Genomic DNA, 15,496 nt, shown 5'->3' with positions numbered 1-15,496 from the left:
CCGCTCAGTCTTTGTGCCCTGGGGCGCCTCTCACAGCCGTTCTCGGAAAATTCCGAACGCCTCCAAGAGATGGGAAGTGAGACCTCAGTCAGCTCACGACATTGCTGTTTTCCTCCGTCTGCCGAATGATGAAGGTCGACGTGCCAAAAGTCTTCTTCGCTACCCTATCTACCTGTGACACCACTTTCAGGGAATTATGTACTTCTTCTACTCCTAGATCCCTCTGTTCTAAACATTTCCCAGAACCTGCGTTTGTGAAGTAACCTTCACTGTGAATGTCCTGTCCTGCTTTGGCTCCCCAAAATACAATACCTCACATTTATCTACATTGAATTCAATTAGCCATTCCTCAGCCCACTAAGCCAACTGATCAAGACCGTGCCTCAGCACACCAATTGCAGAAATGTAAGTAGAAATGCGCTGAATGGTGTTACCAAGTGTTGGTGAATTCTGTGAATGGGTTGATTTATATACCAACAACCAGTGTAGTTACATTCAGGAAATATCTAGTCTGTTACAATAGAAGTGTTTAAAAGAAAATCAGAAACATTGCACATAAGGTAACTGAATTGATTGATATCTATTTTGCACTACTGACATTAGTTTATTATTGTTACGTGTGTCGAGATACAATGAAAACTTTATTTTTCATGCTATCCAGGCAAATGTGGTGTCAACGTGGTAGGACCAGGACAAATTGTTGGTGACATTTCTGCCTGGGAACCTGAAGCTCTCAGACATCTCTATTTCGGCACCATTGATGCTGACTGGAGCACATCACCCATTTCCAATAATCAATAACTGGCCTCTTCATTTTGCTGATATTGAGGGAGAGGTGCTGTCAGATACCATCATACTACGTTCTTTATCTTCCTATACTCCATCTCACCATTGTTTGAAATCTGGCCCGCTTCAGTGGTTCCATCTGTAAACTTGTAAATGGTGAATATAAAATCAGAATTTGGGTAGACCTGGAGTCAAAATTATCACTATTTGCCTCATTAGCATAATAGCCATTATATCACAACAACCTGGACAGGTGATGCTGTGCCCTCATCTTTTTGCATTAAACTAGAGCCTAGGTGATCAGTAAGGAAGCTGGTATGCATTTCCAATAAACACAAGAGCTGTATAATTTATCAGATCAGAATGGCAACAAAAGATTGTCCAGGGCCTTCACCAAAAGCAGGTAAAAGATGCTTTGTATATGGAAAAAATGAAACTAAAACCTGATCATTGCCCCGTTTGTAAAATTTGGGTTGGTTGGATTCAGGAAATGCATTCCATCTCAAACCTAAAAGGCGTTCTTTAAAGAATTTAATTAGGACGAAAACTTCAACCTGATCTTTTGATCCAGTGAATACTCTTGAAACTGAACCTGCATAGATGTTACAAAATGTTCTCTTCAATTGGCCCATTGACAGTGCGTGTCAGGTTTCCAGTCCCAAATGATTACTTGGACAGGTAACGAAAATCTGTGTCTGTGTCACAGTGTTCAAGTGAATACCTTGGGTAAAGAAAGACGGACATTTGAAAGAGACATTTAATGAGATATAAACACTGAAAATCACATAGAATTAATAACCAGTCTTTCTTTTCTGCAGGTGTCTTCCCAAGGCCATCAGTCCACACCGTTGAATCTAGCAGTTAGCTGGCGCTGTGAACCTACTTGCACCGATCTACGAATAGATTATAAGTATAACGCTGAGGCAATGATCATGCCTGTAGCTCTCAACAATGTCCAGTTCCTCATTCCCGTGGATGGAGGAGTTGCCAAAGTACAGGCAGTGCTTCCGCCTGCCACCTGGTAAGAGACTTTCGCTGTTCAATCATTGAGTTTGTGTGAGGGATTTGTTGGAAACTTGATTTCCTTGCCCAGGCAGAGCATCCTGAGCCTGGAAATTCTTCCTGACAAAAAATCCATGGAAAGCCCCGTCACCACTTCCCATTCTCCAGTGTTGCTCATCTGCGATTCTGATCCCTCCCCTCCAACTGTTTCTAATCAATCATGCCATTCTCTACCTTTCCTTTTAGATGATCCACCTTTTCACCTGATCTGCTCAACACTGTCTACTAATCCTTGCTCACTCCTTACACTTCTGAACTTGATTATACCTCCACAATGTCTATCAAACGTTTTGCGTTTCACCTTATTCCATATTTGCTTCTTCCCACCCTCATCTGCAATTCTTCCCTTCTTGTTTGATTTGTTGCACTCTCATCTTTCCAAATAAATCTATCACATGAAATCTTACTTTCCATGCACCTGTTCTACATCCAAAGTTCTAAGTTGTAGATGTCCACGCGTTGTGTAAACACTCTGTTTAATCATAAACCGATACAGCCCCCGTCGCTCACCCGCGCGTGCCCGAGTTCAAATCCCAATTGCCAATTCCTTTGTTTTCCTGGCACACGACGGCCCTCTCTTTGGTCGGCCCAGATCACGCCCGGTCCACGCAAGAGTTCCAGCCCGACAAACGCCAGTTCAAAACCAAAATGGCTCGGCCCACCACATGACCCCCCTCCCCAGAACCGGTGTAATGGAGGCGGTTAGGCTGACGAGTGAAGTGGCCTAATCGCGTGTACGAGTCTCCTGTGTTCAGGGTCGCAGCTGGCAGAGTTGAGGGCGGGTGCGGTCGTGACGGTGAACGCCCTCTGCGGTGGGGTTGTGCCACCTGCACGAGTTGGTCAATGTCCAAGTGTGCCGGCTTAAGACGGTCCACGGAGACAGTCTCATGACTGTCATCCATGTTGACAAAAGTCGTGGTGCCATGTTGCAGTACCTGGAAAGGTCCCTTGAAAGGCCTTTGCAGTGGCATGTGGTGGGAATCGCGGTGAAGGAAGACATACTGGCAGTCCTAGAGGGCAGGAGGGATGTACGTGGTGGTGAGTCCGTGGTGGGACGTTGGGACTGGAGAGAGAGTGCCCACCTTCTCACGTCAGCATGGCCATGGGTGGTTCCTGATGTCCACGTGCAGCCGGGATGAAGTACCCCGGGACCATAAGCGGGGCGCCATACACCAGCTCAGCCGAGGAAGGTGCCAGGTCCTCCTTCGAGGCTGTGCATATCCACAACAGGACCCAAGGCAACTTGCCTATCCAATCCGGGCCGTGAGCCGTGCCTTTAGGGATGCCTTCAGGTGCCAGTGAAAATGCTCCACGAGGCCGTTTGCTTGCGGGTGGTCGGCCCTAAGTGTGGTTCAGCTTAGTGCCAACCAGCCGGGCCATTGCTGACCACAGCTCGGCGGTGGAGGAGGAGATCAAAGCGGGCGATCCAGTGGGTGGTGGGGGGATGTGCACATGTCGCAGTGGAGGTATCCGAGAGCGGGACAGCTTCCATCCATCTCGTGAATCTGTCCACGATGGTGAAAAGGTGGGTGACACCTCTGGATGGGGGCAGCGGTCCAACGATGTCAACGTGGATGTGGTCGAATCGCCGGTGTGTCAGGGCGAAATTCTGCAGCGGCGCCTCGATGTGTCGCTGAATCTTGGAGGTTTGCCAGGGGATGCACTCCCTGGCCCAGTTGCCGACCTGTTTGCGCAACCCGTGCCGCATGAACTCGGCTGCCACCAGAGCCGTTGTTGCCCGGATGGAAGGGTGTGCCAAACCATGAACCTTGTCGAAAATCCGGCGGCGCCAGGCTGCGGGGATGATGGGTCTTGGTAGACACGTCGCAAAGGAGTGTGGTGTCAGCGGGCCCAAATTGCACATCCCCCCAACAACAGGCCTGAGATGGCGGTGCGGTAGGCGAGCATCACTTCATCCTCTCGCTGGGTGGCCGTCACGTCCTTGTAGTTGATACCTGGGGCCAAAGCGTAGATGGCATTGATGGCAGTGCGGGACAATGCATCTGCAACCCAGTTGTACTTGTCTGCGATGTCATGTATTCTGAGATGTCGGCCAAGTGACGCTGCTGCTGGGATGACCAGGGATCAGACACCTTGGCAAAGGCAAATGTGAGTGGCTTGTGGTCGGTGAAAGCTGTAAAGTCCCTGCCCTCGAGGAAGTAGCGGAAATGCCGTATGGCCAGGTAGAGCGCGAGGAGCTCCCGGGCGAAAGCATTGTATTTCTGCTCGGAGGGTCTCAGTTGACGACTGAAAAAGGTGAGGGGCTGCCGGCTACCATTGATCAGTTGTTCCAGCACTCCGCCCACGGATGTGCCAGATGCGTCAACCATGGGAGCTATTGGCGCGTTGGCCCGTGGATATACCAGCATCGGCGCCTTTGCCAGCGCCTCTTTGGCGTTGTTGAATGCAGACATGGCTGCGCCATTCCAAACGAGCTCTTTCGGCTTGTTGGCCAGGGCCTTGAACAGCGGTTGCATGATCCTGGTGGCTGCTGGCACGAAACGGTCATAGAAATTGACCATGCTGACAAACTCTTGGAATGCCTTCACCGTAGAGGGTTTGGGGAACTTGCGAATGGCCTCAACCTTGGTCAGGAGCGAGACCGTACCGTCCGTGCTGGTTGATGTGGTAGCCGAGGAAGCTGATGGGAGGGAGGCCAAACTGACACTTGGCCAGGTTGATGGTCAGGCCATGCTCATTGAGCCGCTGGCAGTGCTGCCGGAGGTGTGCGCGGTGTTCCTGGCGAGAACGGCTGGCGACGAGGATGTGGTCAAGGTAGATGAACACGAAGCCCACCGTGTCCATGAGCCGTTGGAAAGTCTGGACAGCATTCTTGAGGCCGAAAGGCATCCATAGGAACTCAAAGAGCTCGAACGGGATGAGGGTCGTCTTGGGGATGTCATCCGGGTGGACCAGAATCTGATGGTAGCCGCGTACCAGGTCGATTTTGGAAAAAACCATGGCGCTGTCCAGATTGGCCGTGAAGTCCTGGATGTGTGGGACAGGGTACCGGGGGTCATTGTGACGTTGTTGAGAAGGCAGTAGTCCCCATAGGGTCTCCAGCCCCCAGATGCTTTTGGGACCATGTGAAGCAGGGATACAATAGACAATAGACAATAGGTGCAGGAATAGGCCATTCAGCCCTTCGAGCCAGCACCGCCATTCAATGCAATCATGGCTGATCACTCTCAATCAGTACCCCGTTCCTGCCTTCTCCCCATACCCCCTCACTCCGCTATCCTTAAGAGCTCTATCCAGCTCTCTCTTGAAAGCATCCAACGAACTGGTCTCCACTGCCTTCTGAGGCAGAGAATTCCACACCTTCACCACTCTCTGACTGAAAAAGTTCTTCCTCATCTCCGTTCTAAATGGCCTACCCCTTATTCTTAAACTGTGGCCCCTTGTTCTGGACTCCCCCAACATTGGGAACATGTATCCTGCCTCTAATGACAGCCACGGGCTGTCTGCACTATGCCTATTTCCTCCACCTTGCGGAACTCGTGTTTGGCCAGTTGGAGAAGGCAGGAACGGGGTACTGCCTGTGTGCGCGTGCATGGAGTGGCGGTCTGGTGGTGGGGCTATGTTGCACCACCCATACTTGGGGCTGGCTGTTGTGAACTGGGGGGTTATGATGTCGGGGAAGTAGGCCAAGATCCTGGCATACTCGTTGTCGGAGAGTGCAAGGCGATCGACTCAAATGTCTCAGAATTGACAAGACGTTGTCTCTTCACGTCGACAAGCAGGGAGTGCGCCAGAACCACTCTCCCATGCCGGGGTCGCTCATGGCCGGTTTCACTGCCACGCCTACAGTGGAGGGTGGGCCCGGCCGCTTAACCTGCCGAGGCACCGCCGCCACCCGGCTGATGGTGGCGCCACCCTGATGTTTCGCCTGCCACAGCACGTCCGCACAGGGTGCCAGCAATCGGAGGTCGGTGAAATCGTCGTCCGCGAGGAGCAGGCGAATGCCCTCTGACATCTGCTCAAGGAAAACCTGTTCGAACAGGAGGCAGGTCTTGTGTCCATCCATCAAGGCGAGCATTTCATCCGTAAGCATGAACAGCTTGCGGTCGCCTAGACCCTCCATGTGCAGGAGTTTGGCTGCCCTGTCGCGGCGGCTGAGACTGAAAGTGCGCGTGAGGAGCGTTTTGAGGCCCTGGTACGTGCCCTCGGCAGGTGGCTGGCAAAGGTAATCGATTATGCGCTCAGCGGTGTCCTGGTCCAACGCCTTGACCACGTAGTAGTATTTGGTGGCATCGGCGGTGATCTGGCGGATGTGGAACTGGGCTTCAGCCTGTAGAACCAAGCTTGGGGCTGTGATGTCCAGAAAGCGGGCAGTTTGATTGAAACTGTGTTCTGCTGGTCTGGGTTGTCGGCTGCAGACATGATACTATCCAAAATAGGCCATTTTGGATCGTCGGGGTCACCACTGTAGAGGTCCACACGTTGTTAAACACTCCGTTTAATCATTAACCGAATACAGTTCCGTCGCTCACCCCTACGTGCCCGTTCAAATTCGAACCGCAATTCCTTTGTTCTCCGCCCACACACGACGGCCCGCCCCCTGGACCCCGTGATTGGTTGGCCCAGATCACGCCCAGTCCACGTGAGAGTTCGAGCCCGACAAACGACGGTTCAAAGCCAAAATGGCTCAGCTCGCCACAAAGTATCCAATTAATGTCACTCCTTTGCTTTTTCCCATATCCTGTAATTTCTTCATCAAAAAGAAATTACCCAGTTTCTAGTTTTGTTATCCCACTTTCTCGTTCGCTCCCCACATATTAAGGGCAATTGTAATGAGGCCAATTAGCTTACAACCCTGCACATCTTTCGGATGTGAGCGGAAACCCATGCAGTCAAAGGAAGACTTAATTCCACATAGACAGCACCCAGGGTCAGAATTGAACCCAGTTCTCCAGCGCTGTAAAACTTCATCCTTCTAAACTCCAGCAATCTACAGGCCCAGACCTTCCTCATATGTTGGACCCTCTCCAACACCAGCACATCCTTCCTCAGATATGGGGCCCAAAACGGCTTACAATTTTCCAAATGTAGCCTCACCAGCGCCTTATGAAACCTCAGCATTACATCCCTCAAAATGAATGGTAGCATTGCGTTTGCCTTCCCTTTGCCCAATGGAACTGCAAATTAACCTTTAGGGAATCCTGCACCAGACCTCCCAACCCTTCCCGAATTTGGCGGAAAGTTCTTATTTCATTTCTGCCATTCCGATTTCACCTCACATTTTTCCGCAAAACACATGCCTCACCGCTCGCCCTGCCTCTCGCCCAGCCCTGCCGCTCGCCTCACGCCGCTGTCCTCTCCCGGCCTCACCTTGCCGCTGGCCCGGTCTCACCTCGCCGCTGGCCACTCCTCGCTGCTGGCCCCGACTCGCCTCGCCGCTGGCCTCCCCTCGCCGCTGGCCTCCCCTCGCCGCTGGCCCCGACTCGCCTCGCCGCTCGTAATGTTCGCAAATGCCTTACTCCATGTCGACAACATCCACTGCTATACCCTTGCTGATCACTTTCTTCGCCTTCTCAAAAAACATGATCAAGTTAGTATGACATGATCTGCTGCTTGCAATGCTTTGAAAGTCTCAAGGTATGCCTACTTTGAAGAAATTTCAAGGTGTACAAAGCCATCCTGATCTCTCCTCCTCACAGCAACTTTGAACAACATCAGAGAGGTTGGACAATTTTGGATTGTTTTGTCTCGAGCATCAGAGGCTATGGGGAGATCTGATAAAAGTATATAAAATGAGGGACATAGAGGGGGCAAATAGACAGAATCTTTATCCCAGGGTGGAAATGGCAAATACTGGAGGGCATACTTTAATGTTCTGTGCTCTATCCAAGAAAGCTGAAATATTAAGAAAATGCTGGAAACATTCAACAGGACAGACATCATCTGAAAAATAATTAAAATTTCAGGTTGAAATCTCCATCAGAACTGAAAAAGGAAGGAAACTAATTAGTTTGAATGTGCTGAATGGGTGGTGGTGGAATGGACAGGACAAAAGAAATATCTTTGAAAGGTTGAGGTCAGAATTACCATAGGGTGAAGAATAAAGTGAAAATGCAGACCACATCAGATTTAAGATAAATGAGTTGGTGTCTTGCAGAGAGAGGTGAGGAGCATACATGTGCTGACACAGCATGGATCTCAGCATCTGTAATGAGGACAGTGCCTCGCCTATGAACACTCAGATGGTCTATCCATCCATATCACCTGCTCTGCAACTTGAAATCAATACTTCCTGTTCTGAGGATGGTCTTTGACCTAAAACATTACCTCTGCCTCTCTTTCCATGGATCCTCCCTAAACAGCTGAGCATTTAGACAGTTGATGTTTATATCAATAGTATGAGAATAACATTCTGACTAACATTTGCTTTTCAAGGAATGCCGAACAACAAAGGATACTCTGGAAGATCCCAGATTTATCGCAGAAATCTGAAAATGGAGGTAACTTTTTTAACTTTTATTAAACATTTTTAAAATATTCATTACAGACTATTTCTGCTCCCAGTGGTCAAAGTCAGAGAGCTATACATCATGGAAACAGGACATATGGCCAAACTTGTCCATGCTGATCAAATTGGCATTCTGGGCTAGTCCCTTTTGTCCAGATTTAGTTTGTGTCCCTTTAAACACTTCCCATCCATACAGCTATCCAAATGGTTTTTGTCAGTCATAATTGTGTCACCTGCAACAGCTTCACTGGCTGCTCATTGCAGATACCGACCGCCCTCTGACTGAAAAAGTTGCCTCCGAGATCTCTCTTAAATAGAATTGGTGGACTCTAAACCAAACTAATGAAAATATAATGAAAGTTTTGAAAATTGGGTTACCCTTATTTTCAGAAAGGTAGTTTGACAGATCCATAATTTGAATCAAGAGAAACCAAAATCTTCTCCTGTACTTTACAGGGCGGATCTGAACTATACCCCATTCATCCCTGATGCTGTGGAATTTAGATTTCTGTTTAGTTTAAAGATACAGCATGGAAACAGGCCCTTTGGCCCGCTAGTTCATGCTGACCATTGATTACTACCAACACAATATGGGCAATTTTGCAGAGGCCATTTAACCTACATCCCAAATGTCTCTGGGATGTGAGAGGAAACCAGAGCATCCGGAGGAAACCCACGTGGTCAAACTCCACACGGAGGGTACCCGGGTGCAGGATTGAACCTGCATCTCTGGCACTGGCACTACCAGCTGTGCTACTGTGTCAGCCAGCTGTGTCACTGCCCAGATATGTCAAATAAATTCATGATTAAGCTTCAAACAATTGCAACATTTTTAACTTTATTTCTTCACAATTTGTTTTTCATTCCAGCGTTTTTATGTGTTATCCCACATGCTAACTGCGTGTAATGGGAAGGCTATTGATGTGACTCAAGCCTTCACCTGAGCAGGGTGCAGTTTAGCTAGCCCTTCCTAATGTGTTTGAGTGCTAAGTTCCAGCCTTCCCTGTACACAGATTCTTCCATTGTTTCCTTTAGGTGTTGGATCTCTCTTGGCCAGATTTCAGCTGTTGGAAGGCCCAAGTAAACCTGCAACATTGGCTGTCCAGTTCACCAGCGAAGGAAGCACACTGTCTGGTGCTGATATTGAATTGGTTGGAGCAGGTTACAGGTTTTCACTTATCAAAAAGAGATTTGCAGCAGGTAATTTTCAAGGTCATTGTATCTTAGGGAAAAAATAGAATATTGGAGCATGGAGTAGTACAGCACAGAAGGAGTCCATTCAACCCTCGTTCAAGAATTTGGTCCAGTTAGCTCACCTCACACGTGGCCCCAAAATCCACCTGCTGGACTTTTTCACAGTTCCGCTGGGATTGCGCCCACCTGATTTTCCAGGATCAAAAAGAATTCCTCCATTTTTCTCTCAATGCTGTTGCCCACCTCATTAGTAACTGTGTCCAAAGTCACAGCTACCAGACACAGGCGGTGCAGCGGTGGAGTTGTTGCCGTACAGCGCCAATGACTCGGGTTCAATCCTTACTAAGGCTGTTGTCTGTACGGAGTTTGTACATTCTCCCTGCGACTGCCTGAGTTTCCTCCAACATTCCAAAAATGTGCAGGTTTGTAGTTTCATTGGCTTCCGTAAATTGTCACAGTAAATAGTATAGATGATCGCTGGTCGCCATGGACTCCCAGGGGCCTGTTCATATGCTGTTTCTCTAAAACTAAAACAACTCGCTTTCAAATGAAATACATAGAAGTTAACTATTTTAAAAGTTATTGGCAGAAAAGACTCCGTTTATCCAATCGCTGAGTAGTGATATATTATTGGAGCACCTGTACCCTATAGGGCATGTGGTCACGTGGGCCTTGGGGTGATATTCTCCCATTTGGATTCATTGTCAACTTCTGCCAAACAGAATATTGGAGGGCTGGGTGGGTTGAGACACGAATCTTGGGAGAAAATCCATGAACCATGGAGGCTGTACATTGTTTCTCTGCACCTTCTGGGCCAGCTTAATGCTGATGTTTGTTGGAAGAAACTGCAGATGCTGGTGTAAACCGAAGATAGACACAAAAAGCTGGAGTAATTCAGCGGGACTGGCGGCATCTCTGGAGAGAAGGAATGGGTGACGTTTCGGGTCGAGACCCTTCTTCGCACTTGCGGTCTGACAGACAGCATTAGTCTGAAGAAGGGTCTCGACCTGAAATGTCACCCCTTCTATCCAGCGATGCCGCCAGTCCCACTGAATTACTCCAACTTTTTGTGTCTATCTTAATGCTGAAGTTCCTAGGGATGGTAATTAATGTGCTGGCAACTAGCTGGTTGGTGCATAGTGAACCGCTTACAAGTGGTATTGTGTACCTCAGCATGCTTCAACGCATGCATTGTACAGCACTGGAGGTCAGATAACATCGCTCCTGACCCCTTGTATTGCCACTGGACTCACCCCTGCGTCCAAGATGATTCAACAATATACTGTGCTGAGGAAGCTAGATACACTTTTCACCTGGTCCCAGTCTAGCTAGTATATTGGACAGCTTTGAGTTTGACTGAACTTTAGCTTTGGCCTCCAAAACCAGGTCAATATATAACTTCCATCTGCTGTGAGAGCGTCCACGGATGAAAATGAAAGATTATACCCAATATTATTTCTAAAATAGATATAATTTATTTTGTACCAGCTCACCTTTCAGAAAATATATATTATTTTAAGCTTTAGAGATGGAAGGGTATGGTATAGGAGTTTAATCGTGGCACTTTTCCTGTATTGATTTATTTGTGCCACATTCCCTTAATTGCATATCAATACTTTTCACTGCTTGTAACTTTCTCAAAAATATTAGATAAAGTTGATCAGCAATTGGTGGCCACGGATGGCCTCTCCAAGTAGATGCATCGGTCTTTCCACTCCATTACCACAGGCAGCAGAGCCAGATACATTCCATCACCTACTCCACTATTAAGCACCAGCCTCTTTCCACCTCAGAAAACCCAGCTTTAGAACAAGAATATCATTTGCTGATGTACGGCACGGTGGCGCAGCACTGGAGTGGCTGCCTTTCAGGGCTTCAAGCACCAGAGACCTGGGTTCGATCCCAACTATGGGTGCTTTCTGTATGGAGTTTATACTTACTCCCTGTGACCACATGGGTTGGCTTCGAGATCTTCAGTTTCCTCCCACACTCCAAAGACGTACAGGTTTGTAGGTTAATTGGCTTGGTATAAATGTAAATTGTCCCTAGTGTGTGTAGGCCAGTGTTAATGTGTGGGGATTGCTGGGCGGTGCGGACTCGATGGGCCGCGCTGTATCTCTAAACTAAATAAGACCCTGACTGGCACTTTAAGTGGGACATTGGGGATTGGACCAAAGATCCCAGCAGGGGGGCATTCACTCTCTTGCTACCCCTCTCCCTGAAATGTACCATGCTGCCAGCTACCCCAAATGTCACTTCGATAGCACATCTGCCTGAATCACATGAGATAGAGACTCCAATACATCATCCCTTCACCACTGGAACAGATGGGGTAAGTGAAATTAGTCCCTCAAAACTCAAAGCAGGAATTTCATTGACACTTCTCTCAATCAGCCAGGTGGCTTCAGAGATTGATCGTCCAAAACAAAACATCGATGCAGAGATTGAACTGAATTTAGGGAAATCAATCCAGGGAAGTCGCCAGGAGATTCCAAGGCTAAGTGTCGACCCCATGGCCCCCTCATCTATATCTAACTATTGGTGTTGTATGTGTGGAGTTTGTACCTTCTACAAGGTTTGTACCTTGCAACCACGTGCGTTTTCTCTGGGTTCTCTGTTTTCCCACATTCAAAACATGTGCAGGTTTGTAGGTTAATTAGTCTGTAAATTACCCCGAGGGTGTAGGACATAGGACTAGTGTTTGGGGTGATCGATAATCGGCGTGGACTCGATGGGTCAAAGGGCCTGTTTTCACACTGTATCTCTAAACCAAACTAAACTATATCCCTTTCACCTGTTTGGAAACCAGTCATTTTTAACTTAGCTTTTTCTCTTCTGAAGGGAAATACATGGCTGACAACTGAAGTGCACACCTCTGACGGCTGTTTGATGTTACTTACCCGACAGCTTTTTAACCACAACTAGGAGTCATGAAGGACTGAACACGCAAAACAAACTTTTATTTTCTAATTTCAAACTAAAGTTCCATGCGGCTAGAACATTTCCAACAACAACTGGAAGTTGGAGTGACACCAGAAGAGCTGAACAGTTCTGCAGTATTATTATATGATTGATGTAGCATTGGTAACATTTCGTATTTTACAGTGTAACAAATGTATTTGTAATTTGGTAATCGCCTCCCCCCGCACACTCTTAACTCCAAATGTCTGTATTTCAGCTACAATAGACATTTCAGAGTCATCATTATTAACCTTTAGGTTATGCCTCTTCAAACATATAGCATTGTATTTGAGTAGAACTGTCTAAGAAGATATACTGTGTATTCTCTGAATTTTTAGCCCCTGAACTTACCAGTATTGATGCCAGTTGTGTCAGCTTTTTTTGAAATTTTGATGTTGGAAATCTGTCCATCTTGGTACGTCTCAGATAGTGGATCGAGAACAATTTTGCAAACAATGCTATGTTTTAGAGGAATAATGGTAAAGAGAGGGGACGTGTGCAATAATACTGTATAGATATTTTGTTTCCCCAAACAGAGTCAGGCCTGTTAACCTTTCAGAGAGCAAAATCCAATAATATTGAATTTTATATCATAAAATAAAAAGGGAGTCAGTCAAGGTTGACATTTCATATGGGACCTTGAAGATGGGTTCTAAGATCATGTATCTTTCAGCTGAAGATTAGTTTATTGTGCAATTCCAGTGTTAACTTTCCAGTCTGGAATGTTATGTCAAGTTTCATGTCAGTGCAAAACGTTGCAACATTCAAACGTGAATTATCGTTCCAGCAGCTTCTTTTGAAAATTGCTTTGGTGATGTGGTTGCGATTTTTACAAAATAAAAACAAAATGATTTGAATGTAAAAAAAAATATGTTGGAATGTGATAATAGTGGACATATTTTCCACTATTTAGGTTTATTTTTAGCCCTCATGTGCACCCAGAAGTGTTTTTCCAATTAATCATGAAACAAATGTGCATTTACACATTTGCCAATAATGCATTGTTTTAAAGACCAAGTTCTGCCTCATTACAAAGAGGGTATGGACCACATAAAATAGCAATGAATGTGTAAATGAACATTTACTCTCCATGCTCTTGACCGAGCCAAGGAAGATTTGCATAACTTAAATTTAGTACATGGTGGCACCTGAATCTAAGATGGAGTACTATGCAGTGTCTGAATATTTGTAAAGACAATCATTTTGCATGTACTCCACTAATATACCTTCATCTTTGGTCACTGAATGACTCTGAAAGAAATATTAATCAAAGTGAAATATTTTGAAGAGCAGGGTCGCTTGCTCCAGAGTTCACTGCTTAAAGGTGGCTTAAAGGTGGTAAAATGGAGATATTTTAAATATTTCTTTGTGAGCTGGGAACTACATTTTTGTTGGCAACTTCACCCTGCCATTGGGGGCAGCAAGATGCAACAAAGACGTGTTTTGACCCATGTCTCAGACGGTAACCTCACTTCGGTTGGCAGCTTGGATTACAAGAAACGACATCTCAGAGGCTAGCTAATGTATGGTCACTGGCAGACAGAACAGCAGCAGTGTTGCACACTCCCTGAAGGCCAGTAAACCATTTGAGGTCTTGGAGACCTGTGAAGACCACCTACAGCAGCACCACAACCCAGTCAGCATTCCCAGCACTGGAGTAGCTGTATGCATCAGCCCACCTACTAAAGAAAGTATAAGCTCAAAGGTGTTGCTGCTCTACTTCAGGCTGAGAACTGGTTTTAAAAGAAACATTTTATTCTGGTATGAAGTTACACTTCGCTCTCAAAATGTTCCCTCGGCATTGACAAGGAAAGAGCTGTCATGACACACATTGTGGGTATTTTTTGGCTGTGAAAGAGAAAGTGGTTGTTCTTTGTATTTTTTTGCCCAATTGGAACATTATTTTGCACAGTTGTGCACTGCAAATGCACTGCTGAGCATTCAAGAAAAATAATCAGACCTTATCGGCTTACTTTTGAATTATTGACTTGAATAGTTACTTAGGCACATCAAAGATCTCCCTGGATAAAGGAACTGGTTGCTATAAAAATGCAGATTAGAAGTTTGGATTCTTGGTCCTGCATCAGTCAATCTCAGCAAGACAAAAATGGGAGTGCTACCATTAGCCCTCATGTGCCCTAAATTGAGCAGGGAAACATTGGTTAGGGGCCTCATTCGTGTTTACTGTGCAGTGGTATTTATTGGAAAGAGCACATCTGCAGATATTGATTGGATCAGGATCACGCTTACTGAATGGTTCTGGTTGTGATGAGAGGTCACTGACCTAAATCATTCATTCTGTTTCTCTCTCTCTGTGCAGATGCTGCAGAGCATTTCCACCATTAAATGCTTTTATTTCATGCTCACTGCCGTACCTCTCATGCTTTAACAGCTTGTCAACATTGATTGTTTGGTCACCCATACTGAAGCACACACACTGAATGGCTACTAGGGGTGAGATACATTTGGGCCTGTGAAAACATACTCACCTTCAGAAGAAAACTGAAACAAAAATAAGAAATAGCTCCATTGACGTTGCGTGCTATTTTGTAAATACTGATTTTTAAAATATAAATATATATACAAATATATATGTCATTTCTTCAGTGGCTGTTTCCCCTGTTGGTCATTGCACATAATTATGAATATGCAATCATGTTTTAATGTATTATGTATTAAACAAATGGTCTGGCCATTTATAAATCAAAAAAATCTAAATTCTATACAGTATGGAAATTGTACTGTAATAATTGTTTAAAATGTTGAATGTCACTTTTTTTGAAACTGAAATAAAGTTTTAAAAAATTGTATTGCAGTCCAACTACAGTTTAATGTTTCTTTCGAAAACCCATTATTCAGCACTTTTAAAATCAGATTCAAGTGCTGAGTAACATAATTGTGTCTGTGCTCAGTGTCAACACAAGGTATTCCTGGCTATGGTGTTCAAAGCTTGAGAAAACAACTAGTGTGCAACCTAGCAAAGCCCTCTCCTTGAAGTGGTCGTCTTAACTGCACTTTAGCTGA

At 46.2% G+C, this 15,496-nt stretch overlaps 1 protein-coding gene across 1 annotated transcript in view; it reads left to right on the top strand.

Moving 5' to 3' along the window:
• The window catches only part of sgip1a (SH3GL interacting endocytic adaptor 1a), a 108,152-nt gene extending 92,872 nt beyond the window's left edge, over window positions 1-15,280 (top strand). The window contains exons 22-25 of the mRNA XM_078407395.1: window positions 1,605-1,807; window positions 8,245-8,309; window positions 9,353-9,517; window positions 12,353-15,280. Of these exons, the coding sequence (XP_078263521.1) occupies window positions 1,605-1,807; window positions 8,245-8,309; window positions 9,353-9,517; window positions 12,353-12,375 (456 nt within the window). The 3' untranslated portion in view covers window positions 12,376-15,280. The remainder of the gene's footprint in view (window positions 1-1,604; window positions 1,808-8,244; window positions 8,310-9,352; window positions 9,518-12,352) is intronic.
• Window positions 15,281-15,496: the final 216 nt, after the last annotated feature.

The sequence above is a fragment of the Rhinoraja longicauda genome, chromosome 11 (assembly GCF_053455715.1).
Source record: "Rhinoraja longicauda isolate Sanriku21f chromosome 11, sRhiLon1.1, whole genome shotgun sequence".
Taxonomy (NCBI): domain Eukaryota; kingdom Metazoa; phylum Chordata; class Chondrichthyes; order Rajiformes; family Arhynchobatidae; genus Rhinoraja; species Rhinoraja longicauda.
Note: the sequence above shows the minus strand (reverse complement) of the source record. Positions and strands in the feature narration are given on the sequence as shown.